This window comes from Mobula birostris, chromosome 7, assembly GCF_030028105.1.
Source record: "Mobula birostris isolate sMobBir1 chromosome 7, sMobBir1.hap1, whole genome shotgun sequence".
Lineage (NCBI taxonomy): Eukaryota > Metazoa > Chordata > Chondrichthyes > Myliobatiformes > Myliobatidae > Mobula > Mobula birostris.
Genome location: NC_092376.1, coordinates 177,497,495 through 177,524,618, shown reverse-complemented (window position 1 = coordinate 177,524,618; position 27,124 = coordinate 177,497,495). Strand labels below are relative to the sequence as shown.

The 27,124-nt window shown below is 44.3% G+C and overlaps 1 protein-coding gene across 5 annotated transcripts in view; it reads right to left on the bottom strand.

Annotated features, from left to right (window-relative positions):
• Positions 1-3,922: 3,922 nt before the first annotated feature.
• Positions 3,923-27,124, bottom strand: part of LOC140200610 (UDP-glucose 6-dehydrogenase-like) — an 87,592-nt gene continuing 64,390 nt past the window's right edge. For 3 of the 5 annotated variants that reach the window (XM_072264160.1, XM_072264161.1, XM_072264162.1), the window contains 6 exons: positions 23,654-23,748; positions 16,152-16,282; positions 14,319-14,458; positions 10,154-10,245; positions 9,252-9,362; positions 3,927-5,363 (listed from right to left, as the gene is read on the bottom strand). In XM_072264160.1, coding sequence (XP_072120261.1) covers positions 5,256-5,363; positions 9,252-9,362; positions 10,154-10,245; positions 14,319-14,458; positions 16,152-16,282; positions 23,654-23,748 — 677 coding nt within the window. In that variant the 3' untranslated portion in view covers positions 3,927-5,255. Of the gene's footprint in view, positions 5,364-9,251; positions 9,363-10,153; positions 10,246-14,318; positions 14,459-16,151; positions 16,283-23,653; positions 23,749-27,124 lie in introns of all 5 variants that reach the window. The other 2 variants (XM_072264159.1, XM_072264163.1) reach the window with 2 other exon arrangements.

Genomic DNA, 27,124 nt, shown 5'->3' with positions numbered 1-27,124 from the left:
CCCATCCGCTTGAAATTTCTCTCTCTCTCTCTCTCTCAGCAAGTTATTAGTTTATGTCTTCCCACTCGCTGTGAAAGGGTGACACCTCTCTAGTTAGTTAGTTAGAGAGAGAGACAGACAGACAGAGAGGGAGACAGACAGACAGGGAGGGAGAGAGGGAGAAGAGGGGGTAAGAGAGAGAGAGAGCACCTGAGGTATGCCAAATTGTCGAGTGAACGATTAGTTTTTTGTTGTACTGCAGATCATGTTCTTTCCCGGGGACTTTGCTGTTGCTTGCTTGGTGGGGGGCAAGTAGGGGGTCTTTTGGGGTCTAACATTTTTACTCTCTCTCATTCTTTGAGCCACTCCTTTGATTTCATGAATGTCTGTAAAGAACAAGAATTTCATGTTGTTTATTGTATACATTCTCTGATACTAAATGAAACTTATGAAACTATTGACCACATTTATTCCCTATTCTTTTGTTTGGTCTGCACAATAACTGAACCTCTTGACCATGTCTGAATGCTCTTCTGCATTGGGTTTCTGCCACATGATTGGCTGATTAGATATTTACATTATTAGGTATACCTGTACACTTAATCATTAAAGTGGCCACCAATGTTTCTTTAGCAATCAGAATCAATATCATTGGCATGTGTCGTGAAATTTGTTAACTTTGTGGCACCAGTACAATGCAATATATGATAAGAAAGAAAAACTGAATTACAGTAAATACATACGTAACACGTTGTAAGGTTTCACTGTTAGTGCTAATGTAATGGCTTCTATGTAATAATGTTCCACTGCTAAGGAAATGGTTTCTTTGTGTCACTCTGCCCCCACCCCCAGCTGCCTACCACCTCCCTCTTGGTTCTGCCTCCTTCTACTACCCATTGTGTTTTCCCCTATTCTTTCTTCACCTTTCCTGCCCATCACCTCCCTGCTTCCCCTCCCCCACCCCTTTATCTTTCCCCTTACTGGTTTTTCACCTGGAACCTACCAGCCTTCTCCTTCCCACCCTCCCCCCCACCTTCTTTATAGGGCCTCTGCCCCTTCCCTCTACAGTCCTGACGAAGGGTTCCGGCCCGAAACGTCGACTGATCTTTTCCACGGATGCTGCCTGACCTGCTGAGTTCCTCCAGCGTGTTGTAGGTGTGACTACCTCCCTGTAGCTTCTATCTATCACTTTCTTCGTCTCCCGTGTGAGCTGCAGCTCCAGTTCCTTGACATACTATCAGAGGATCAGCAGCTTTGTGCACCTGGGCCAGCTGTGGTTATCCGGGAGGCTGCAGGTCTCCCTGAATTCTCACATCTTACACAAAGAACGTAATCTCTGGAGTATTCTCACTGCTCTAACTATGCCTTAACAGATGAGGAATAAAGCCTGGCCTTACATAAGCCTGATGAGCCAAATCCAAAACCTCCCAACTCTACCACTGGCCCACTCCAACAATGGCCACTTCACTTGCCCCTGCCTTATTTTTATTCACCCTTGCTAATGCATCCTGTTCACCGATTGGCCGTTGTTCAAACTCCAAAAACTGCTGCTTTTTTAAAAATCATCAACCGCGGACCTGTGTGAAGTCACCTCTTCTCCTCACCCTCCCGTTCACTGATTGGTCACTGTTCAAATTCCCTTCCTAATGAAGGGCTTTGGCCTGAACTATTAACTCTTTATTCATTTCCATAGACACTCCCAGCATTGAGCTCTTTACTATTTACCTGTGCTGGGCACCACATGCCTTCTGAATTTTAGGTGTTGTGTGTGATACACCTTTCGTGGGTACACCATGGTCCGATGGAAGGTAGCTTCATTTGGTTGTATAGATGTACAGTCAGATGATGATAAACTTGAATTTGAATTTAATCTCTTCAAGGGTTTTTAAAAGCCATTTTACAGATCTATCACATAGGTTAGATACTTGCTAACTCAGTTCTCTATCTTCAGTGTAAAGTTGTGGAGGCCAATCTCAAACACAAGCGATTCTGCAGATGCTAAAGGAACAATAGGCAGCATCAATGGAAATGAATAAAGTCGATGCTTCAAGTTGAGCCTTTTCATCAGGACTGGACGGGAAGGGGGAAGAAGCCAGAGAAATTCGGGGGACGGGAGAAGTATAAACTGGCAGGTGATAGGTGAGGGGAGAAGGTAGGTGGGTGGGGAGGGAGGGTGAAGTAGAAAGCTGAGACGGGATAAGTGGAAGAGGTAAAGGGCTGAAGAAAGAATCTGATAGGAGAGGACAGTGGACCAAGGGAGACAAGGAAGGAAGGTGACAAGTTGTAGCAGAAAATATTTAAAAATACTTAAAACAAAACATAAAGTATAGATAGGTTACTTCTTATGAGAACACAACTCAGTTGGTCCAAAATATCAGATCTGTAAATGCTGACCTACCTTATCATAGGAAGGATGTGAAAGCGTTAGAGAGAGTGCAGAAGAGATTTACCAGGATGCTGCCAGGATTAGAGAGCGTGTCTTACAAGGATAGGTTGAGTGAGCTGGGGCTTTTCTATTTGGAGTGAAGGAGGATGAGAGGTAACTTGACAGAGGTGCACAAGATCATAAAAGGCATAGATTGAGTGGACAGTCAGACTCTTTGCCAGGATGGAAATGACCAATACAAGGGGCATAATTTTAAGGTGATTGGAAGAAAGTATGGGGGGGGCGTGGGGGAATGGTGGTGGAGGCTGAGCATTTAAGAGACTCTTAGATAGGCACGAGTGAAGGTGAGGCTGACTCAAGGGTCGAGGCGTGGGGGTGTGATGCAAAGTCGGAGCAAGGTCGAGTGGAGGTGTTGGAGCGAGGTTGAGACATGTTTGAGAAGGAGTTGGAGCAGGCGGAGCACAGTTCTGGAGCTCGAGAATGAGGGTGGATCGATCCGAGCACCAGGCCAATTTAGGGAGGACCGGTACAGGCTGGAATGTGGCGGCTGGGTCCTCAGCATATTGATGCGGTGGGGCCCAGGTCCTAGTGCGGGAAACGAAGCAGTGTTTGGACAATGTAAACTCTGGGCCAAATGGACTGAAAAGACAGAGCAAGGGGGACCGGAGGCGAAGGCCGAGTTGGCTATGCTTGCTACTCCACGACATTTACTCCGCTCTCCCGTGCTGAGGCCGAAGCCGCGGGCCTACTCCGGCAGCTCCGGGCTTCGTGTCTGTGAGCTCTGCGATGATGTGCCCCGCTGTGTGATGAGCTGAGGCCGAGGCCGCGGCCGCGGGCCTACTCCGGCAGCTCCGGGCTTCGTGTCTGTGAGCTCTGCGACGATGTGCCCCGCTGTGTGATGAGCTGAGGCCGAGGCCGCGGCCGCGGGCCTACTCCGGCAGCTCCGGGCTTCGTGTCTGTGAGCTCTGCGACGATGTGCCCCGCTGTGTGATGAGCTGAGGCCGAGGCCGCGGCCGCGGGCCTACTCCGGCAGCTCCGGGCTTCGTGTCTGTGAGCTCTGCGATGATGTGCCCCGCTGTGTGATGAGCCGAGGCCGAGGCCAAGGCCGCGGGCCTACTCCGGCAGCTCCGGGCTTTGGGGCAATAATCTCAATTTCATTCTGAAAGCTGTTACTTGCTTTTATTATTTGCCTGATTTTTTTTTTCTTTTTCCTCCTCCTCTCTCTTTCCCCTGTCTATAAGCAGATGAATTTCAAGATTGTATAATTTATACACACTTTGATAATAAATGTACTTTAAATAATAGAAAATTGGAGTGCTATGTGTGAGGGAAGGGTTAGATTGATCTTCGAGAAGGTAGAATGTTGGCTCAACATTGTGGGCCGAAGGGCCTGTACTGTGCTGTAACTCTCCATGTTCTATGTTCGGTCCAGGAACATACCAACAAACCCGGGATAGAAATCGTAGGCAAATTAAAAAAAAGTATTGCTATTTATTAAAAATAAACTTAAATTAAACCACTTGGTCTTAGGAAGACAAAGTGCCATCAAACCAGCCACTTTTATTTGACATTCAACTAGTCTCGGTTGGAACTGTGGAGACATGGCAGTGACCAATCGTAGGAGTTAGGGGGTGGGACAAAGAGGTGATTGGATGAGAGAGGCTATGTGATCACAATTCCACAATCAGAGCTCAGCATAGTTGTTTGACGAAAGAGACAGACCGTAAGGCACAAGCCATTGTGTCTGCTCTGCCATTCCACCATTGTCCCTCTCAAACCATTCTCCTTCCTTCTCCCCGTAACCTTTGACACTCTGACTAATCAAGAACCTATCAAACATTCACTTTAAATATACCCAGTGACCTGGCCTCCACAGTCGCCTGAGGCAAACAATTCCACAGACTCACCACCCTCTGGCTAGAGAAATTCCTCCTCATCTCTGTTCTAAATGATGTCCCTCTATTGAGGCTGTGCCTTCTGGCCCTAGATTCCCTGCTATAGGAAACATCCTCTCCACATCCACTCTATCCAAGCCTCTTAGTTGCATTAAGATCTCCCCTCTTCTAAACTCCAATGAGTACAGGCCCAGAGCCATCAGATGCTCTTCATGCATTAACCCTTTTACTCGTGAACCTCCTCTGGACCCTCTCCAATGCCAGCACACAGCCGGCTAACAGACAGCTGGTAAGACATGTCAAAAGAGGCACAAAAGCCTGCAGATGCTGGAATCTGGAGCTAAAACGAAGCCGCTGGAGGAACTGGGGTCGGGCAGCGTCAGTGGTTGGAAAGGGACAATGTGACCGTTCAGGTTAGACCATGCACAAGGAGTTACTCTCTATACATTCTTTATTTAAATATCTATCTACTTAGAGATACAACATGGAACTCACCCTTCTGGCCCACCCAGCAACCCATCCTTTTAAACCCTAGCCGAATCACAGAACAATTTGCAATGGTGAATTAACCTGCTAACCCATACATCTTTGGACCGTGGGAGGAAATGGCAACACCGGAGGAAACACACGCGTTATTGGGGAGGAACGTACACCTCCTTAGAGGTGAGGAACCCTCTCTTGTTCGTTGTGTTCTGATTAAAGATTCAGAACAGCTTCTGTAGTGATGGTAATGGTCTCACGGTTTAGACCGGGTTTATTTAACCAGTACATATTCTAAACTTTCAGATACCTTGAGAATAAATAAGCCCTTTCTGAATGAAGCAGGGAGTAATTTCAATTGGCAAAATCTTTAATGAATTCTTTAAAAAGAGCTATCTAGAAACTGCACTGAATTTTGTTACATGTAGTGTTTTGAGTACAATAGATATAGATTTAAAATATATAAAAAAGGACATATTCAGCATATAAAATGCTCGTGAATGTCACAGGGTACATTAAATCTTTAGCTTCTTAGCAGCAGGAGCCTGCAAATCAATCCTCGAGATGTCTTTGTTTGCAGTGAAGGGTATCCTCTCGGTCACCTTCTTTCCGATGGTTTCAACCTGTCAACAGAAATCCAGTTCAAAGTTCAACATAAATCTATTATCAAAGAATCAGAATCCAGTTTTATCACTGGCATATGTTGTGAAATGTGTTTTGCAGTAGTAGTACAGTGTAATACGTAATAATTAAAAAAATACTATTAATTACAATGAGGCGCTCTGTTGGTCAGGATCAACCATGGATGTTGCATCCCAGCTGTCTAAGTGGTAGACAAGCCAGGGCAGTTCGATACGGAGAGCGAGCCATTGCCCAGGCAGCAGACTCCCCCTCTCCACACAGCTGATGAATCGAAAGGGACAGCAGAGACCTGCAGCATTGCAGGAGTTGCCAGCCAGCATTGAACTCAACACAGGACTGCCTTCGGACTCCAGCTCTGGATTTTTCCCTCGGGGTTTACTCCCGAAGCCTTCCCCATGACTGGGTATGGCCACAAAGCAGTGGAGGTTTGAGATCAGAGCTTTCCTGCTTCCTAGACTAGCTGCCAGCCATGACTGACCAGCCCATTCTGCCGGAAGCCACTTGTTTTAAGGCACCAAGAACCTGCCTTTGCCCTTTCTCCTCTCAGTAGAAACCATTCTGCCAGGTTTAGTATAGACATACATACAGTGCCTATAAAAAGTATTCAACCCCCTTGCAAGTTTCCATGATTCTTTGAATCACAGTGGATTTAATTTGGCTTTTTTTTTTAAAAACTCTGATCGACAGAAAAAGACTCTTTTGTGTCAAAGTGAAAACAGATCTCTACTAAGTAATCTAACTTAATTACAAATATAAAACACTTAACAATTAATGGGATAAATATTCATCCTCTTCAATATGACACACCATGTCATCACTGGAGCAGCCAATTGGTTTTAGAAGTCACACGATTAGTTAAATGGAGATCACCGTGTGCAGTCAAGGTGTTTCAGTTGATTGTAGTAAAAATACACCTGTATCTGGAAGGTCCAACTGCTGGTGAGTCAGTATCCTGGTAAAAACTACACCATGAAGACAAAAGAACACTCCAAGCAGCTCTGCAAAAAGGTTATTGAGAAGCACAAGCCAGGAGATGGATACAAAAAAATTCCCAAGTCACTGACTATCTCTTGGAGCACAGTTATTTCAACCATCAAGAAATAGAATGAATATAGTATAGCTGTAAATCTGCCTAAAGCAGGCCATCCTCAAAAACTGAGGCTACGTCCACACTAGACAGGATAATTTTGAAAATGCCGGCTTCAATTAAAAACGACAGGTGGCCACACTAGGCGTTTTTCAAACTACTTCTGTCCACACCAAAATGGATATTTGGGTGAATCTCCTCCTACTGGGCATGCGCAGACACATCTACAGAAAACAAGTGAAGAGGAAACAGTATGCTATTTCCATTTCCGCAGCGGCATTGTGCTATTTCCATTGGTCAAAAACTAGAGTACCTACAACAACAGCGAAAGAAAGTTTCCAAAAATGTCTTCGAGGAACACAAAGAAAACCTCCGCTGGAAAAATCAGACCGGACTTCTTCATTTGGACAGACAATGAAGTTGAGCTGTTTCTGCGAGTTACAAACGACTACAAAGTCAGCAAAGCAGTGGAGAACGTGGAGATGTTTAACTCCAAACAAGCTATTAACGTAGACAATAAAGTAAACAACACGCGCATGAAGCCGTCCTCTACCCAAGGTCAACAAGAGAGCGGAATCTTCTGCCGCCAGACCTGCGCAGTATTTCTGACATTAATATTTTTAAAGATAGACTCAATCAAATCAATTTAGGGGATCTAGTCAAAAAAGCTCACTTTACAATTTAACTCTCACGCTGTTCACACCGACTGCGCGTTATAACAGCCGTCCGGCAGTGCTTGCGCAGTACCAAGCAGAAGCAGAAAAAGCATTGTTGTGGTGGTGTTGTCATGACAACGTTTTTAAATCTCTCTGTTTACCCCATCCACACTACAACGCGAAACAATCGTTTTCATATTTACACACTCTGGAGAGTGTTTTAGAAAAGCTCTGTTTTTGGGGGATGAAAATGCCGTTTCAGTGTGGACAAAGGGTCAAAACGAAGAGAAAAAGCTTTGTTTTCAAAATTATCCGGCGTAGTGTGGACGTAACGTGAGTGACAGTGCAAGGGAACTATTGAGGGAGGCCACCAAGAAATGTGTGACAACTCTGGAGAAGTTACAAGCTTCAGTGGCTGAGATGGGAGAGACTGTGATACAACAACTGTTGCCTGGGTGCTTCACCAGTCGCAGCTTTATGGGAGAGTGGCAAAGAGAAAACCACTGTTGAAAAAAAACTCACATGAAATCTTGGCTAGAGTTTGCCAGAAGGCATGTGGGAGGCTCTGAAGTCAGCTGGAAGAAGGTTCTATGGTCTGATGAAACCAAAATTGAGTTTTTTGGCCACACATCATTGTAAACACACCATCCCTACCGTGAAGCATGGTGGTGGCTGCATCATGCTGTGGGGATGCTTCACTGCAGCAGGCCCTGGAAGGCTTGTGAGGGTAGAGGGTAAAATGAATGCAGCAAAATACAGGGAAATCCCAGAGGAAAACCTGATGCAGTCTGTAAGAAAACTGCGACTTGGGAGAAGATTTGTTTTCCAGCAAGACAACAACTCCAAGAAATAAAGCCAAAGCTAAACAGGAATGGCTTAAAAACAACAAAGTTAATGTCGTGGAGTGGCCAAGTCAGAGTCCAGACCTCAATCCAATTGAGAATTTGTGGCTGGACTTAAAGAGCTGTTCACTCACGATCCCCATGCAATCTGACAGAACTTGAGCAGTTTTGTATAGGAGAATGGGGAAAAATTGCAGTGTCCAGATGTGCAAAGCTGATGGAGACCTATCTACACAGACAAAGGTGCATCCACTAAATACTGACTTGAAGGGGGTGAATAATTATGTAATCAATCTTTGTGTTTTATATATTTGTAATTAATTTAGATCACTTTGTAGAGATCTGTTTTAGCTTCAATGCGAAAGAGTCTTTTTCTGATCGGCGTCAAAAAAGCCAAATTAAATCCATTATGATTCAATGTTGTAAAACAATAAAACATGAAAACTTCTGGGGGGGGGGGGAGAATACCTTTTATACACACTGTGTGTATGTGTATGTATGTATATATACATACATACATATATATACACACACACACAATACAGAGAAAAAGGGGGAAAAAAACAAGCAAAATAATAAGTATACAATAAACTTCGAGAAAATGAGGTAAAGAGTCTTTGAAAGTGGGTCCGTAGGCTGTGGGGATAGTTCACTGTTGGGACAAGTGAAGTTAGCCCCCCTAGTGCAAGAGCCTGATGGTTGAGAGGTAATAACTGTTCCTGAACCTGGTGGTGTGGGTCCTGAGGTTCCTGTACCACCTTCCTGATGGCAGCAGCGAGAAGAGAGCGTGGCCACAATGGTGGGGGTCTCTGATGATGGATGTTGCTTTCCTGTGTCAGTGCTCCGCGGTGGGGAGGGCTTTACCTGCGATGGACTGGCCTGAGTTTGTGGGAAAGATCCCACCACCTGATGGTGCATTTGTGGGATATGGCTGTTCCTGGCAAATCCAGCATATGCATGCTATCAACTGCGCTTGGAACCTTTGATTAGTTAAATATATTTCACCTCAAAGTACTACAGCACAGAAAGATGCCCTTCCACAAGGCCAGAATACTCAGGAGCAGAATGAGACCATTCAGCCCATCGAATCTGCTCTGCCATTCCATCATAAAGGTTCAATATTAAACCTGATTCAGATTCAGATTCACTGGGAACCACTACTGCTTCCCTGTCCACTGCCTCCATCCGTCTCTCTCCCCCATCCCCTCCCGTCCCCCACATTGGAGGTGAAACTGAAGCCACTGATCCCTGTGTTGAGACCCACTGCCCCGCCGTTTCCCTTACCTGGAAACCAATATGCTGGAGCTTCTCGTGAAGACTGTCCAATATACGCCTACCGTCAAAGATAAACGCTGGCTTAAGCATTGCTTTGTAGATCCTCTCATAGTCCAGCTCCTGAAAAGACATCAAACCCAGTTTGAAATGGCACACTCTTCACAAGCACCACAAATTGTTCCCTTCTGGAAAGTTCTATAGGGTATTAAAACAAAAAACATCACACCATCTTAAATCGCACACACAAAGCCCTGGGAGGAATGCAGCAGCTCAGGCAGCACCTATGGAGAGGAATAAACAGTCGATATTTTGGGCTAAAACCCTTATCAGTCTGGAATTGCTGGGTTCCTCCAGCATTTTCATGTGGGAGACTTTGGATTTCCAGCATCCGCAGAATCTCTTGTGGATACACCACCTTAAAAGCTTCTTCCCCCAGTCAGTTATTCTGATCAACCATTCGAGATAGCCACCCCTCCCATCCCCTCACTACACTGTAAACACTTTAAACCACTGTTTACAATGTACTGGAAATTGTGTATTTATGAACATTTCATTCCATATCCATCCTTTAACCTCCAACTTTATTAGGTTTTTAAAAATTATACTGTATATAATTATTTATAATTAATTGGTCACTTAAAATTGTCCTGTGGTCAGGCTGGGGTCAAATCGGGGTTGCTGGGCAGCACGGCTCAAAAGGCCAGAAGGGCCTGTTCCACGCTGTATCTAAATATAAATAAATAAAATTAACCTATTAACTAGTATGTCTTTGGACCGGTGTTGAGTTCAACACCGCAAGCTGCAACAGTGTCGCGCTAACTGCTATGCTGCCCTGGCACCCAAGGTACAGTAGGTCTCAGATCAATAACTTCTCATCCGAGTGCTACCTGGAGTGATCAATATTTCAATACCTTGAACATGTCCCATTCTGTACAGATGACAATCGCGTGGGCATTCTTACACGCCTCATACGGATCCAACGAGACAGTGACCAACCGAGACACTACGAGAGAAAAGAGCTTGCACTCACAATGATCATTCTGTGCTATCAGGGCATTACATTTCAGCACGAGTGTTGTCAACGTTAATGTGGCATAACAGCCATAAAAAGCATAGAAGCAGCTGCAGGATAAAAGGCTGGCAGAAATATCAGCCGGAATATTGGACAAAGACCTAAGTGCTGTAAGACTACAAGATCATAACACACAGAAGCAGAATTAGGCCATTCAGCTATAAATATACCCAATGATTTTGTCCTCCACAGTCATCTCTGGTAATGAATTCCACAGATTTACCATCAGGCTGAAGAAATTCCTCCTCATCTCTACTCTAAAGGGACGTCCGTCCATTCTGAGGCTGTGCCCTCTGGTCCTAGCAACACTCACAACACGCTGGAGGAACTCAGCAGGTCAGACAGCATCCGTGGAAACAATCTGGTCCTCTGGTACTAGACTCAGTCACTATAGGAACCATTCCCTCCACAATCCCCAACTCGCTGAACCTATCAGTGGCCCTGGTATGGCATCCTCTATATCGGTGGGATCCCATGTAGATAGAGGGACAACTTCGTCAAGCACCTTCGCTCTGTCTGCCACAAAAGACGAGATTTCTCGATGACCACCTGTTTCAATTCTACTTCACGGTCCCTCAAAAGTTCAGCAGTAATGTTGGATTAGACTGCTTAATCATTATTTTTGTTGCAGCTTAATGATTAATTATCTGCTAGTGTTTTATACAACTACTTCTAAACATGTGACTGTTTAGCATGCTTCCTAGTGGCCTCAGTATGTATATGTAGATGTCCCTTGGTGGCTACATTTGTATTATTCTGGAAATCTCTGGAAGCTTCTCAGGTTTCACATTTTCTACGCCGTCTCCCTGTTCTTTTTGTCATGCTTGTGTTACAGAAACTGTTAGAGCCTGTGACGTAGTTTGAATTTCGATCGAAGGACCCAGTGCTGAGCTGCCTTGTGTAGATTAGAGACGGTGGGGGAGGGGGTGGGTGGGAGGGATGCTGAAAAGGTCCGAGAACACAAGGTGACTCATGGAAAAGACCAAGGATGAGGCACGGGGTCATGAGCGACTCCATCTTGAAGCGGCAAGGAAGATTAAAGCATAGTCATAGTTTATTGATCCCAGGGGAAATTGGTTTTCGTTACAGTTGCACCATAAATAATTAAATAGTAATATGTAAATTATGCCAGTAAATTATGAAATATGTCCAGGACCAGCCTATTGGCTCAGGATGTCTGACCCTCCAAGGGAGGAGTTGTAAAGTTTGATGGCCACAGGCAGGAATGACTTCCTATAACGCTCTGTGTTGCATCTCGGTGGAATGAGTCTCTGGCTGAATGTACTCCTGTGCCCAACCAGTACATTACGTCGTGGATGGGAGACATTGTCCAAGATGGCATGCAACTTGGATAGCATCCTGTTTTCAGACACCACTGTCAGAGAGTCCAGTTCCATCCCCACAACATCACTGGCCTTACGAATGAGTTTGCTGTTTCTGTTGGTGTCTGCTACCCTCAGCCTGCTGCCCCAGCACACAATAGCAAACATGCTCGCACTGGCCACCACAGACTTGTAGAACATCCTCAGCATCGTCCGGCAGATATTAAAGGACCCCAGTCTCCTCAGGAAATAGAGATGGCTCTGACCCTTCTTGTAGACAGCCTCAGTGTTCTTTGACCAGTCCAGTTTATTGTCAATTCGTATCCCCAGGTATTTGTAATCCTACACCATGTCCACACTGACCCCCTGGATGGAAACAGGGGTCACCGGTACCTTAGCTCTCCTCAGGTCTACCACCAGCTCCTTAGTCTTTTTCACATTAAGCTGCAGATAATTCTGCTCACATCATGTGACAAAGTTTCCTACAGTAGCCCTGTACTCAGCCTCATCTCCCTTGCTGATGCATCCAACTATGGCAGAGTCATCCGAAAACTTCTGAAGATGACAAGACTCTGTGCAGTAGTTGAAGTCTGAGGTGTAAATGGTGAAGAGAAAGGGAGACAAGACAGTTCCCTGTGGAGCCCCTGTGCTGCTGATCACTCTGTCGGACACACAGTGTTGCAAGCACACGTACTGTGGTCTGCCAGTCAGGTAATCAAGAATCCATCAAGGTGAACGCGGAGGAGGTCAGTGATGGCTCAGTGCGAAACGGTCGGAAGCCGGGCATTTGGCCCTGGGTGAGCAGCATTCAGCACTGGGTCAACAGTCGCTCTTCACAGGACTCAGTTCGCACAGCTTCTCTCCTCGTATGCAGCGAAAAGACACTTCCCATATTCTGAGATTTATGTGATTATTGCACTGCACTTTATATTGGTTTCCTTCAGTTTTTTGGTGTTTTCTTTCTTGTGGTCGATTGGCAGGTGGGTGACCTATTAATTTTGGCGTCTTTTCTTTCATCAACACCCATTGTCTTTCTGTATTTAATGGCTATCTGGAGTATATATCAGAGTTCTATTATATATGCATACTTTGACAATAAAATTAACCTTTGACCCTTTGTGGAGTGTTATTTAAATACAGACCATCTGATTGGTTTGCTCTTATCTGCAAATTTGAACGGAACTTTTCTTGTCTATGGAGTATAGACAGAGCTGACCACACAGTGGCACTATCTTTCTCTTTGCATGTCTTTCCCTTCCCGTACTAGACCTCTATTATTGTCCGTTTTTCAATTTTTTTGATCAATTAACACTAAATAAAACAATTGTGAAGGAACAAGGCTTGTCTCTTTCCTGACTTCTGAAAGAACCTAGGATTGAACACATCAGAATTCAGCAATGAGAAGATTAATTTAACCAAAAATCACAGGCTTTTATACACTATTAATCCTTGATAACCAGCTACTTTGGCCAATAACCCCTGTTCCTGAACAAAAGAACACCATGGACTACCTCTTGCACGGCCTCTGTGGTTTAACTTTTGCACTAATATCAATCATTCCTTCTCTCTTTGTTGACTTCTTTACTTACGCTCCGCGGCCACTTTATTACGTACACCTGCTCACTAATGCAGATGCCTAATCAGCCGATCATGTGGCAGCAACACAACGCATGAAAGCATTCAGACATGGTCAGAGGGTTCAGCTGTTGTTCAGACCAAACACCAGAATGGGGAAGAAACGCGATCTAAGTGACTTTGACTGTGGAATGATTGCTGATGCCAGATGGGGTGGTTTGAGTATCTCAGAAGCTGCTGACCTGGCATTTCCACACACAACAGTCTCTGGAGTTTGCAGAGAATGGTGCGAGAAACAAAAAACATCCAGTGAGTGTCAGTCCTGTGGGTGAAAACACCTTGTTAACGAGAGGGGTCAGAGGAGAATGGCCAGATTGGTTCAAGTCATCAGGAAGGTGACAGTAACTCAAATAAGAGTGTTGCAACTGTGGTGTGCAGAAGCAGCTATGGAAGTAGAAAAAGCTAAAGTTATAAACTTAGCCAGCTCAGTCATGAGTACTGGCCTCCCCAGCATCGAGGACATCTCTAAAAGGCGAAGCCTCAGAAAGGCAGCATCAATTATTAAGAACCCTCATCACCCATGACATGTCCCCTTCTCATCACAGAGGTGGTACAGGAGCTGAAGACACACACTCAATATTATTAGGAACAGCTTCCCCTCTGCCATCAGACTTCTGAATGGACAGTGAACCCATCAACACTGCCTCAGTAGTTTTTTTTGCTTCTTTTTAGATTATGAGGACACACAGTCCTCTTTTATTGTCATTTAGTAATGCAAAAAATATATATTTCTCATTGTAATTGATAGTTTTATGTATTGCTTTGTACTGCTGCCACAAAACGAATATTTCACGGCATATGCCAGTGATATTGAAGCTGATTCTGAGCATCTCTGAATGCACAACACATCGAACCTTGAAGTGGATGGGCTACAGCAGCAGAACTTCACACTGCTGTACCTGAGACAATGGCCACTGAGTGTCAACCCGTGTGTTGACTGTACCCATGTGCCAGTGACGCTGCTGTATGTTTTTCCCTGTACCTGTACCTCTCTGTACACGTGTACTTTACAACAAACTCCACTTCCCTGTTGCCAGGACTACATACCCCTGTCAGGATCATCGTCGCAAACACTGGGGTGACTCAGGTCTTGAACAATTTGTTCCTTCTTCACCTTCGGATCAAAGATGTGTAGCCTGGCTCCTTCATCCAGGAGGTACTTGGATATGTAGATGCTAGAAGATTCCCTGAAGGACGCAAAGCAAACAGGAGGTTAGATGGTTTAGAACTGTGGAACTGTGGAAACACAAGAGCCTGTAGTGGTAGCTTTTAAAACCTGCAGAAAGTTGTAAACTCAACCAGCTCCATAATGGGTACTAGCCTCACCAGCATCCAGGACACCTACTAAAGGCAATATCTTAAAAAGCAGGCATCATCACTCAGGACGCCCTCTTCTCATTGCTACCATCAAGGAGGTGGTACAGGAGTCTGAAGACACACACTTCAGGAACAGCTTCTTCCCCTCTGCCATCAGATTTCTGAATGGACAATGAACCCATGAACACTACCTTGCTCCAACTTTTGCACGACTCATTTAATTTTTTAAAAAATATATACTCTTGTTGTTTTTTGGAGGAACTCTACAGGTCGGGCAGCATTTATGGGAAAAAGTGCAGTCAACGTTTTAGGGCAAGACCCTTCGTCAAGTCTGGCCCAAAACATCAACTGTACTTTTTTTCCCCCCATAGATACTGCCCGACCTGCTGAGTTCCTCCAGCATCTGAAGATTTTCTCGTTTTTTCTTGATGTAATTTTGTTTTAAATTTTTTATGTATTGCAACATACTGCTGTCACATAACAACCAATTTCACGACATATTCCAGTGATATTAAACCAGATTCTGATTCCTTAATCTGCATTGACCCTTGCTCTCCCTCAGTGCTCTGTGTAATGATCTGATCTGTGTGAACAGTACGGAAGACAACCTTCTCACTGTATCTTGGTCATGTCACCATAATAAACCAATTCCAATAACAACTTTGTTTTGATTTCCATCCATACCAGTGATCTCATCACAACAGTGCATTGAGGTAGTCGAAGAGAAAACAATAACAGAATGCACAATAAAGTGTTACGGTTTCAGAGAGGGTGCAGCGCAATAACAAACACAAGACGTTCTGCAGATGCTGGATATCCAAAGCATCGCACACAAAATGCTGGAGGAACTCAGCAGGTCAGGCAACATCTATGGAAATAAGTAGACAGTTGACATTTTGGGCCAAGACCCTTCTTCAGGACCAAGGAGAGGGAAGACATCAGATGAAGAGGTGGGGGAAAGGGAAGGAGACTATCTGGAAGGTGATAGGTGAGGCCAGGGGGTGGGAAAAGTCAAGGGAGGGATCTGATGGGAGAGGAGAGTGGAGGATAGGAGAAAGGGGAGGAGGAGGGGACCCAGGGTAAAGGTCAGAGTGGTAAATAGAGGAAGGGTGGCGGGGGTTACATTAATATTCATCATTGGGTTGGGGGCTACCCAGACGGAAGACAAGCTGTTGCTCCTCCACCCTGAAGGTCACCTCATCGTGGCGCAGGTCGCAACGGGAATGGGAATGGGAATGAGATTTAAAATGGTTAGCCATCGGGACGGAGCGGAGATGCTCGACAAAGCGCTTCCCCCAATTTACGACAGGTCTCACCATCATAGAAGAGACCACATCGGAAACAAAGGCCACAACAGACAACCACAGCAGATACATATATGTCTTAAGACTTTGCTGCAGTGCTACAAGTTACAATAAAAATAAGTAAAAGATATACACAAAGAGAGAGCACAAAGTGAGGGAGTGTTCATGGTCCATTCAGAAATCTGACGGCAGAGGGGAAGAAGCTGTTCCTGACACACTCAGTGAGCTAGGAGCACTGCAGCGTATGACGAAGCCCTACCTTGTGTCTCCGGTGTCTTTCTTGAAGGCAAATCCCAACAACGCAATCTTCTTGTCGGTAACCGTGTTAAAGAGGCAGCCAATTACCCGGGCGGCAAACCTCCTCCGCTGATAGTCATTTATCTCGATTACCTGGGAGCAGAAACAGCACAAAATCAAACCGATGCCAAGGGTTTATAAGGCAGTGGTGAGACTGCAAATGGACTATTGTGAGCAGTTTTGGGCCCCTTACTCAAGGGAGAACGTGCTGGCAATTGAGAGGGTTCAAAGGAGGTTCACAAGAATAAACCAGGGAATGAAAGGGTTAACGTATGGGGAGAGTTTGATGGCTCTGGGCCTGTACTCAATTGGGGTTGGGTGGGGGTGGGGGTTGGGGGGGAATCTCATTGAAACGCATCGAATATCAAAAGGCCTCCATGGAGTGGATGTGGAGAGGATGTTTCCTATAGCAGGCAAGTCCAGGACCAGAGGGCACACACTCAGAATAGAGAGATGTCCATTTAGAACAGAGATGAAGAGAAATTTCTTTATCAGAGGGTGGTGAGTCTGTGGAATTCATTGCCACAGACAGCCGCGGAGGCCAACTCACTGGGTAATCTCAAAGTGGAGGTTGGAAGGTTCTTGAATAGTCAGGGTATCAGAGGTTACTGGAGAAGGTGGGTGAGAGGGATAATAATTCAGCCATGATGGAATAGCTGAGAAGACTCAAAGGGCTGAATGACTCATAGGTGCTCCTATGGCCTACGATCCTACGGCAAGACCAGAGTACTCATCCTGCCTGACTGTCCACCCTGGTCTCCTTCCAGATCTACTCTCAAAGTCAAAAGTCAAAGTAAATCTATTATCAAAGTACAAACAGTCGGCCCTACGTATCTGCGGATTCAACCAACTGTGGATTGAAAATATTCGGGAAAAAAATTCCAGAAAGTTCCAAAAAGCAAAACTTGAATTTGCCGCGCGCCGAGCACTACGCTGAATCCGCGCGAATGATGTGTAGATACCCTGCTGTAATCTCCCGCCATTTCACAGGTCCTCAGTCTCTCTCCAGCACTCGTTGTTTGAGCACTGTTCACCTCACGTCTCATTCGTTTGCTACCCGTGTTGTGAGTGAGAGGAAGGAGTTTAAGGCTGGTAAGGGATGGCTGGCTGTCTATGTAAAACGCTACAGCCTCAAGACCTTAAAGATCGCGGGAGAATCGGCATCGGCTGATGCCAAGACAGCATCAGCGTTCCCAGAAGAGCTACGATGGTTGCGTCTGTACTGAGCATGTACAGACTTTTTTTTCCTTGTCATTATTCCCTGAACAATACAGTATAACACTATTTACATTGTATTAGGTATTACAAGTAATCTAGAGATGATTTAAAGTATATGGGAGGATGTGCGTAGGTTATATGCAAATACTACACCATTTTGTATAAGGGACTTGAGCATCCACGGATTTTGGTATCCGCGGGGGGTCCTGGAGCCAACCCCCCGCGAATACCGAGGGACAACTGTATATGTTACCATATATAATACACAAATTAATGTTCTTGCAGGCGTTCACAGTAAAAGAAATATGATAGAATTTATCAAAAACTTTACATAAACTAACACTGACAACCATGATGCAAGAGAGCAAAATTTCTTTTACCAAAATAAACTTTATTCATTATAAAAAACAAAATGTTTAAAGTATAAACCTTGCATTGTGCCTTTTCATTCTTTACATTCATTACCAATGTGTTCAGTACTGGTTTATCGCATTAATAGACACCAATACCACAACTGCTACCCATGTGGTCCCCCTGGGCTGGTATATCATCATCATCAAATGGCTGTTGCGTTTAGGGCAGCAATGAAGTTCCTCTAACTTTGTCTGTCCTTGGCCATCTCTCTATTGTGCCCCAGGTGTGGTTCAGGGGCCTCATTTCTGCCTCTGTGGTACAGTTGCAAATTGTCTTTGGTCTCCCACGTTTCCTCCACCCTTCAGGGGTACAATGAAGCGCTGTCTTGACGACAGAGTTGGCCTCTCTTCTCATCACGTGCTCAATCCATCTCCAACATTTCATGTACACCACAGTAATTGAGGGCCTTCGCCCCCCCCAACCCGAACCCTCCCTCTCTGGTAGAAGGAGAGCCCAACACCGTGGTCCTTTCCCACCAAGCTTCAGGGCACCCCTCAGCACGTACTCTTGCAGCCTGGCAGCATTCCTCTCAAGACAGCTCAATGCGCTGGTAGACTGGCAGACCGAAGGGCATCTTTTACTGAGTTAATGATCGCCAACATCACAAACTGGGCAAATAAAAATAAATAATACTGAGAATCTGATTTGTAGAGTCTTTCAAAACGAGTCCATAGGTTGTGGAAAAAGTCCAGAGTTGAGGTGAGTGATTATCCACGCTGGTTTAGGAGCCTAATGGGAGAAAATCTGCACATGCTGGAAGTCCAAGCCACACACACAAAATACTGGAGGAACTCAGCAGGCCAAGCAGCATCCATGGAAAAAGAGTACAGTCAACGTTTCGGGCCGAGACCCTTCAGCAGAACTGGAGAAAAAACCGATGAGGAACAGATTTGAAAGGTGGGGGAGGGGAAAGAGAAACACAAGGTGATAGTTAAAAATGGGAGGGGGAGGGATAAAGTAAAGCGCTGGGAAGTTGATTGGCGTAAGAAATACAGGGACAGAGAAGGGGGAATCTGACAGAGAAGACAGAAGGCCACGGCCTCCGCCACTGCTGCGAAGAGGCCACACTCAGGTTGGAGGAACTACGCCTTGTATTCCGTCTGTGAAGCCTCCAACCTGTTGGCATGAACATTGACTTCTCAAACTTCTGGTACTGGCACCCCACACCCCCGCTTCACCATTCTCCATCCCCTTTTTTCTCTCTCACTTTATCTCCTTGCCTGCCCATCGCGTCTCTCTGGTGCTCCTCCCCCCTTTTCTTTCTTCCGTGGCCTTCTGTCCCCTCCCATTAGATTCCCCCTTCTCCAGCCCTGTAGCTACTTCACCAGTTAACTTCCCAGCTCTTTACTTCATCCCTCCCCACTCCCAGTTTCACCTATCACCTTGTACTTCTCTCTTCCCCTCTCCCCCACCTTTTAAATCTACTCATCCTTTTTTGTCTCCAGTCCTGCTGAAGGGTTTCGGCCCAAAACGTCGACTGTACTTTTTTTCCACAGAAGCTGCCCGGCCTGCTGCGTTCCGTCAGCATTTTGTGTGCGTTGCTTGGTTCAGGAGCCTGATAGTTGAGGGGTAATAGCTGTTCCCGAACCTGATCCTCTGGGACGCAACGGTCCTGTACCTTCTTCCCAATGGTAGTGGTGAGAAGAAAGTCACAAAGAAGAATAGCACTAAAACAGGCCCTTCGATTTATCACATCAATACTGACCTTTTTGCCCCATTAGAGTTGTATCCTATTCTTGTCTAAACGCCTGTTTAACATGGTAATTATAATCAGTAGATAAAAGAAACACAATAGAATCAAAGAAAATCTACACCCAAAGACGGACATTTGACAAAAAAAATGTACAAAAGAGGACAAACTGTATAATAATAAATCAAAAATAAACAAAATTGAGAAAATGGGATGGAGGGTCCTTGGAAGTGAGTCCATTGGTTGTGGGAACATTTCAGCGATGGGGTGACTGAAGTTATCCCCTCTGGTTCAAGAGCCTGATTGCTGAGGCGTAATAACTGCTTCTCAACCTGGCGGTGTGGGATCGAAGGTGTCTACCTGATGGTACTAGCAATCTGCCTGGATGGAACCCAGATTTCACTTGTCCTATCATTGGAATGTGCCCACAACCAATGGACTCACTTTCAAGAACTCATCATCTCGTGTTCTTGATATTGTTTGGTTATCTATTATTATTATTTTTCTACCTGCACTGTTGCCTTTTATACACTGTTGAAGGCCCAAGTTGGTGCAACCTTTCACTGATTCTGTTATGATTATTATCCTATGGATTTATTCAGTATGCCCACAAGAAAATTAATCTCAGGGTTGTATATGGAGGCGTTCCGTTTATGTACTTTGATAATAAATTCACTTTGAACTTTGAACAAAAGCTTTTCGCTGACAATAAACCGGACTGGGAGAGGGAACCCGAGTGATTTGTGAGCGGACGGAACCAGGAGGTGGGGTGGGGGGATGAACTTGGGTGTTATGCAGCTGGAGGTTGGGACAGCTGAAGTGTTACATACCTCAAGGAGATCTGTGATTTTTTTTTGGTGAGAATGACGTAATGGTCTTTTGGAGGTCACCTGATGTAATTTTCCCGCCGACGTGAGGTCACGTGATGACCTGTGCACCACGGGTATATAACGGAAGACCCCAGATGACGCAGTTAGTTTTTAGTTTTTAGATTTCCAGCTAGAACGTACCGTGTCTCCATTTCTGTTGTGTATTTGTTTTTATGACAGTTTCATTTTTAAAATGGTTGTTACGTTCTGTTGCAAGGTACAATAGTGCTGGATTGGCAATTTTTGCTAGATGTGTTGATGTGCCTTATTCCAGCAGTAGTACGGGAGAGTGAAGACTTTATCGAAGTACAGGACCCGAAGGATTGCGAGGAGTCGGTTTTGTTCGGCAGTTAGACAAAGGATCGACCTTATTGAGTCTTCGTTGAAGGAGTAGTGACCTGCATCAAAGACAACTCTTGCCAAAAGAGAAAAGAGTTCATGCAAAGGTTTTCTCTCTCTAAAAGAAATTAAGGTCAGTTGTTTTAAACTGTTTATTTCCTGCATCGTGAATCCTTTGGACAGAACCAGCAGGAAAGTCGCGTCTATGAAGAAATCCTTTTCCAGAGAAGTCTCTCCCAATTGAATGTATAAATCTGTCGGACTTTTGAATTTACCATTTTAAGAACTGTATCTGACTTTACCACTTTAAGAACTGGTTCCGCAGTTAACACTTTAAGAACCAGTGCCGAGTGACAATTTGTCGAATGGCTGCATAGCAGTTAACTTCCAGTTAAGGTTTTCGTTTGCTTTTTTTATCGTTTATTCGTGTTTAATAAATGTTTGGTTGTTCTTATATAACCTGTCTCGATTGATATTCATTGTTGGCGGTTATGTAACAGCAGGCAAGTGACAAAAACGGGAGGACCGGAGGAGCACTGGTGGCTGTAGGGGAGGTGAGACAACCCATTGAAGGGGAGGGTTACTGAAAAAAAAAAAGGGCTTGTGCTCATGAAAAAGCTAGCCCAATCTACTACCTTCGGCAGCCTCATTCTATCCTGTGCATCGCAGCCTCTGTACAAGGCTGTGACGCAACCAGTCACGGCTCCACTGTACGAACTAGCTAGAGTATTTGGTGATATACCAAATCTCCTAAAACTCCAAATGAACTGCACCTGCTGTCGTGCCTTCTTTGTAATTGCATTAATATGTTGGACCCAGGATAGCTCTTCCAGATGTTGACATCCACAAACCTAAAGAAGCCCAACCTTTCTGCTGCTGGTCCCTTGGAGAGGACTGGAGTGCTTCCACAGTCAGTTCCCTGAGCTTGCTGACACTGAGCGCGAGGTCGTTGCTGTTTTTATTTTTTTAATTTTGTATTTAGAGAAACTGTTCAGAGTTGGCCCTGCTGACCCAAACCGGCCGCCCAACAACCCACCAATTTAACCCTAGCCTGACCATGGGACAATTTACACCTTTGGACTCTGGCAGGAGATGGGAGCAACCTCAGGAAACACACGGTGTCATGGGGAGAATGTTCAAACTCATGACAAATGACGCCGGAAATGAACCCCAAACTCCAATGCCTCGAGCTATAATAGTGTTGCACTAACTTCTATGCTACTGTGGCTCCCAGTCAAACTGCTATCACTTTCCCTGGGCAGGGTTCCCATCCCCTGCACAGGCAACCCAAAACCTGCCCATCACCCTACAGCCTTCTGCAGTGTACCAGTCACCTTGGGCTCTTGTCTCACCACCCCTTCTCTGTTTGGGCCATAGAACATAGAACAGTACAGCACACTGCGGGCCCTCTAGCCCACAATATTGTGCCGATCATTTAACTTACTCTAAGATCGCTCTAACCTTTTCCTCCTACATATTTATGGTGCAACTGTAACAAAAACCAATTTCCCCTGGGATCAATAAAGTATGACTATGACTATAACCCTCCATTTTTCTATCATTCATGTGCCTCTGAGTGAAGAACTTTCCCCTCATGTTCCCCTTAAACATTTTACCTTTCACCCTTAAACCATGACCTCTAGTTGTAACCCCACCCACAGTGGAAGAAGCCTGCTTGCATTTACCCTCTCTATACATTTCCTAATTTTGTATATCAAATCTCCCCTCAGTGCTCTATGTTCTAGAGAATACAGTCCTCACCAATTCAACCATTCCCAAAACGCAGGTCCTCAAGTCCCAGCAACATCATTGTAAAATTTTCTCTGCACTCTTTCAATCTCACTTACATCTTTTCTGTAGGTAGGTGATCAAAATTACACACAATATTCCAAATTAGGCCTCAACATCTTATACAATTTCAACATAACATCCCAATCCTGAGCTCAGTACCTTGATTTATGAAGGTCAAAGTGCCAAAAGCTTTCTTTATAACCCTATCGACCTGTGATGTCACTTTCAAGAATTATGTATCGGTATTCCCAGATCCTTCTGTTCACCAGCACTCCGCAATGCCTTTCCATTCAATGTGTAAGACCTACCCCAGTTGGCCCTACAGAAGTGCAACACCTCACACTTCTTTGCATTAAGTTCCACCTGCCATTTTTTCAGCTGGTCTAGATCCCACTGTAAGCTTTGATAGTTTTCCTCTCAGTCCACTATACCCCCGATCTTGGTGTCATCCCCTTTTCCCCACCTGATGATCACCCAGTTACTCGTGTCCTGTACCTTGGGTGCAACTACCTCCCTGTTTGTCCTGTCCATCAAACCCTCAGCCTCCTGAATGATCCAGCAATCATCCAGTTCCAGCTTCAACTCCTTGACACAATCTGCTAGAAACTGCAGATGGATGCATTTCTTTCAGGTATAGTCCTCAGAGATACTGGAGGCCTCCCTGCCTTCCCACATTCCATTATCCTGCCTGGCATTCCCACTGCTCTAAATGTACAATAAGTAAGAAAGAAAGAAAGAATAAATTTAACAAAATAATCTACCCATGGCCTTTGCCTCACCTTGGCAAACCCTTGATGAGACAAAGCACAACTCTCCACTCTAACACTGGCCCACCCTGACAATGGCCACTCCATGTAAACCCAACTTCTTGTTGTTGCTCTATGCCAAGTTTCTAATATGCTCAATTAAATGTTTCCTCAGGAACTGAGGTGCACAAAACATTCCAATGGCCCTCTCTCATTTATTTTAAACTCTCTCTCCCTCTACGCAATCCAATATCTCCTAGGGACTGTGGCACAAAAGACGGCAAAATGTTCTTATGGCTTTTCATTGATATTTAATATATCTGCTCTACTATAAATGCTTAGAAGAAAATTAATCTCTGCCTATGATATGTACTTTGAACTTTGAGTATGCGCTCACCTGTTGCCAGTATCTGCCCACTTCTGGCAGATTGAGCGCCTCACAGAGGTAAACCAGGTTCAAGACATCTTTCTGAAAGCAACTGCCCCCAAAGCCTGCAAGCAAGAGACACAAGCGTGAGACAAGAGTGACAAAGCTCCACAAAGTACTCATGAGAGTTCACATCTCGCACGATCTCTCCTGTATTCCCAGACACATCCTACACAAGCAGGAAAGTCCACCAATGCCTCTACTTTCTGAGGAGGCTGAAGAGAGATGGACTTTACTCAAGTCATTCTACAGTGTAGAGAGCATCCTAAAAAGTTGCATCACTGCATGGAACAGAAACTGCACTGCAGCGGACAGGAAGGCTCGACAACGGGTAGTCAAAATTGTCCAACGCATCACCAGCACCCGCCTACCCACCAAGGACACGTACACAGAAAGGTGCCAGAAAAGAGTCGGTAACATCATGAAGGACCTCCACACCCCCTAATCACCACTACTTTATCATTTCTTGTCAGTCACCTTACGTACACCTGTACCTAGCGTCACTTTATGGACGTACGATCAACGTATATGAGCTATCTGATGTAGAGTGGTGCTAGAAAGTTTGTGAATCCTATAGAAGTTTCTCTATTTCTGCATAAATGACCTAAAATATGATCACATCTTCATGCAAGTCCTAAAACTAGATAAAGAGAACCCAATTAAATAAATAACACAAAAAACGTTATTGAGAAAAATGATCCAATATTTAATGCATTTGTTGGAAAAAGCATGTGAATCTCTGGGCTAATGCCTTCTACAAAAGCTATTTGGAGTCAGGTGTTCCAGTCAATGAGATGAGATTGGAGGTGTGGGTTGTATAGGTGCCCTGCCCTGTAAAAAGACACAGAAAACAGGGTTACTGACAGAGCCTGCTCGTCTCAAGAAAGATCTGTTTATGTGTACCATGCCTCGATCAAAACAACTTTTAGACGACTTGTAGAGAATTGTAGAAGAATTGTAGGAATGCATGAAACTGGAAAAGGTTGCGAAAGCATCTCTAGGGACCTGAGTGTTCAGTCCACATTAGGAGAAATTGTCAACAGATGGAGGAAACTTAGTACTGTTTTTTAGATTTTTAAATTTTTTTTTTAGATACTCTCCCTCGGCATCCTGCAAAGATCACACCAAGAGCACAACTTGCAATGCTGAAGGAGGTGAAAAATAACCCAAGCGTAACAGCAAAAGACCTGCGAAATCTCTAGAACTTGCTGAAGTCTCTGCTCATGTGTCCACTATAAGAAAAACACTGAACACGAATGGTGTCCATGAAAGGACACCACAGAGGAAACCACTGCTCTCCAAAAAATAAAAACGTTGCTTCATGTCCCAAGTTTTCAAAAATAAACACCTGGATGTTCTACAACACTTCCGGGACAATGTTCTGTGGACAGATGAGACAGAAGTTGAACTTTTTGGCAGAAATGCACATTGCTATATTTGGAGGAAAAAGTGCTCTGCAATCAACACTAAAACCTCATCCCAGCTGTGAAGCACGGTGGTTTGGGGCTGTTTTGCTGCCTCAGGGCCTGGACAGCTTGCAGTCATCGAGGGAAAAATGAATTCAAAATTGTGTCAAAACATTTTAGAGGAGAATGTTAGGGTAGCAGTCCATCAACTGAAGCTTAATAGAAGTTGGATGATGCAACAACAATGATACAAAAGACAAAAGTAAGTCAACAACAGAATGGATTAAACAGAAGAAAATTTGTGTTTTGGAATGGCCAAGTCAAAGCCCTCACCTCAATCCTATAGAAATGTTGTGAAAGGACCTGAAGCAACCAGTTCATGCAAGGAAGCCCACCAAGACCTCAGAGTTGAAGCAGTTTTGTAAGGAGGAATGGCTCAAAATTCCTCCAAGCTGATATGCAGGACTGATTTACAGTTACTAGAAATGTTTGGTTGAAGTTATTGCTGTACAAGGGGGTCACAACAGTTACTGAAAGTAAAAGTTCACATACCTTTTCCAACAGATAAATGTGATATTGGAACATTTTTCTCAAAAAAGAAATGAACAAGCATAATGTTTTTGTGTTATTTATTTAATTCTGTTGTCTTTATCTAGTTTTAGGACTTGTGTGAAGATCTGATCACATTTTAGGTCATATTTATGCAGAAATAGGGAAAACGTACAGGTTCACAAACTTTCTAGCATCGCTGCATTTACAGTATATTTGTGTCTTCATCTTATTGAATTTTTTTTGTGCTGCATCAGAACTGAAGTAACAATTATTTCATTCTCCTTTACACTTGCATACTGGAGATTACATTTAACAATCTTGAATCTTGAACCTAAATAAACAGAATTTTATAAAATGTTATTCAATGAGCTGCATCTCCAAAACAAGTAACAAAATGGGAACGTTTCACGGAGCAAGGCTTCTCCGGCTGGGATGTTGGGCAACATCCCCTCTCATTTTTATTACAGCTACGTGGACCAACCATTGCTCTGAGAAGGAAATTTATTAAGTAATTTATTTATTTTTACATGGCCTGAAAACTGCCCAGCACTTCAAATGTTTTTTTGGTAATACAAATATTAAGAATGAAAATTTAAAAATCACGTACTTTTGATTTTATTTATTAATTGGAAAGTATAATGAAATACAGTACAAAGAGTTTTGTAAACTCTCAGGAACGGGCAGTAGAACTTTAGTGGCACAGTAGCATAGTGGTTAGTGCAATCACTTTACAGTGACTGTGATCACTGACTGGGGTTTGATTCCTGCCACGATCTGCAAGGAGTTTGTACATTCTCCCTGTTAACCACGTGGGTTTCCTCTGTGTGCTCTGGTTTCCTCCTAATTCCAAAGACATACATACCGATTATGGTTAGTAAGTTGCAGGCATACTATCTTGGCACCACAAGCTTGGCAGGTTCCTCCCAGCATATCAGACTGAGTGATCATTGATGCAAACAATGCACTTCAGTGCAAGTTTCAATGTACACGTGAAAAGTAAAGCTAATCTTCAATAGTTAATCTTTAGACTACGGGGATCAGAGAAGATAGCATTAAGACATGTACAACGCAGAATAAAATAATTGTTACTCCGGATCTGATGCAGCACAAAAAACCCACTATAAAATAAAAAATGTAATAATAATCATCATAACAAAGACACAAATATAAATACACAAGATAGCTCATATACTGTACATGGACTGGCTGTATGTCCATAACACGATGCTAGGCACAGGTGTACAGAGAGGAATTAGACCATAAGATATAGGAGCAGAATTAGGCCATTTGGCCCATCGAGCCTGCTCTGCCATTTCATCATGGCTGATCCAATTTTCCTCTCAGCCCCAGTCTCCCGCCTTCTCCCTGTATCACTTCATGTCCTGACCAATCAAGAATCTAAATAAGTGCAGGAACAGTCTTGACCTAAAACGTCGATCGTTTGTTTCCCTCTATAGATGCTGCCTGACCTGCTGAGTTCCTC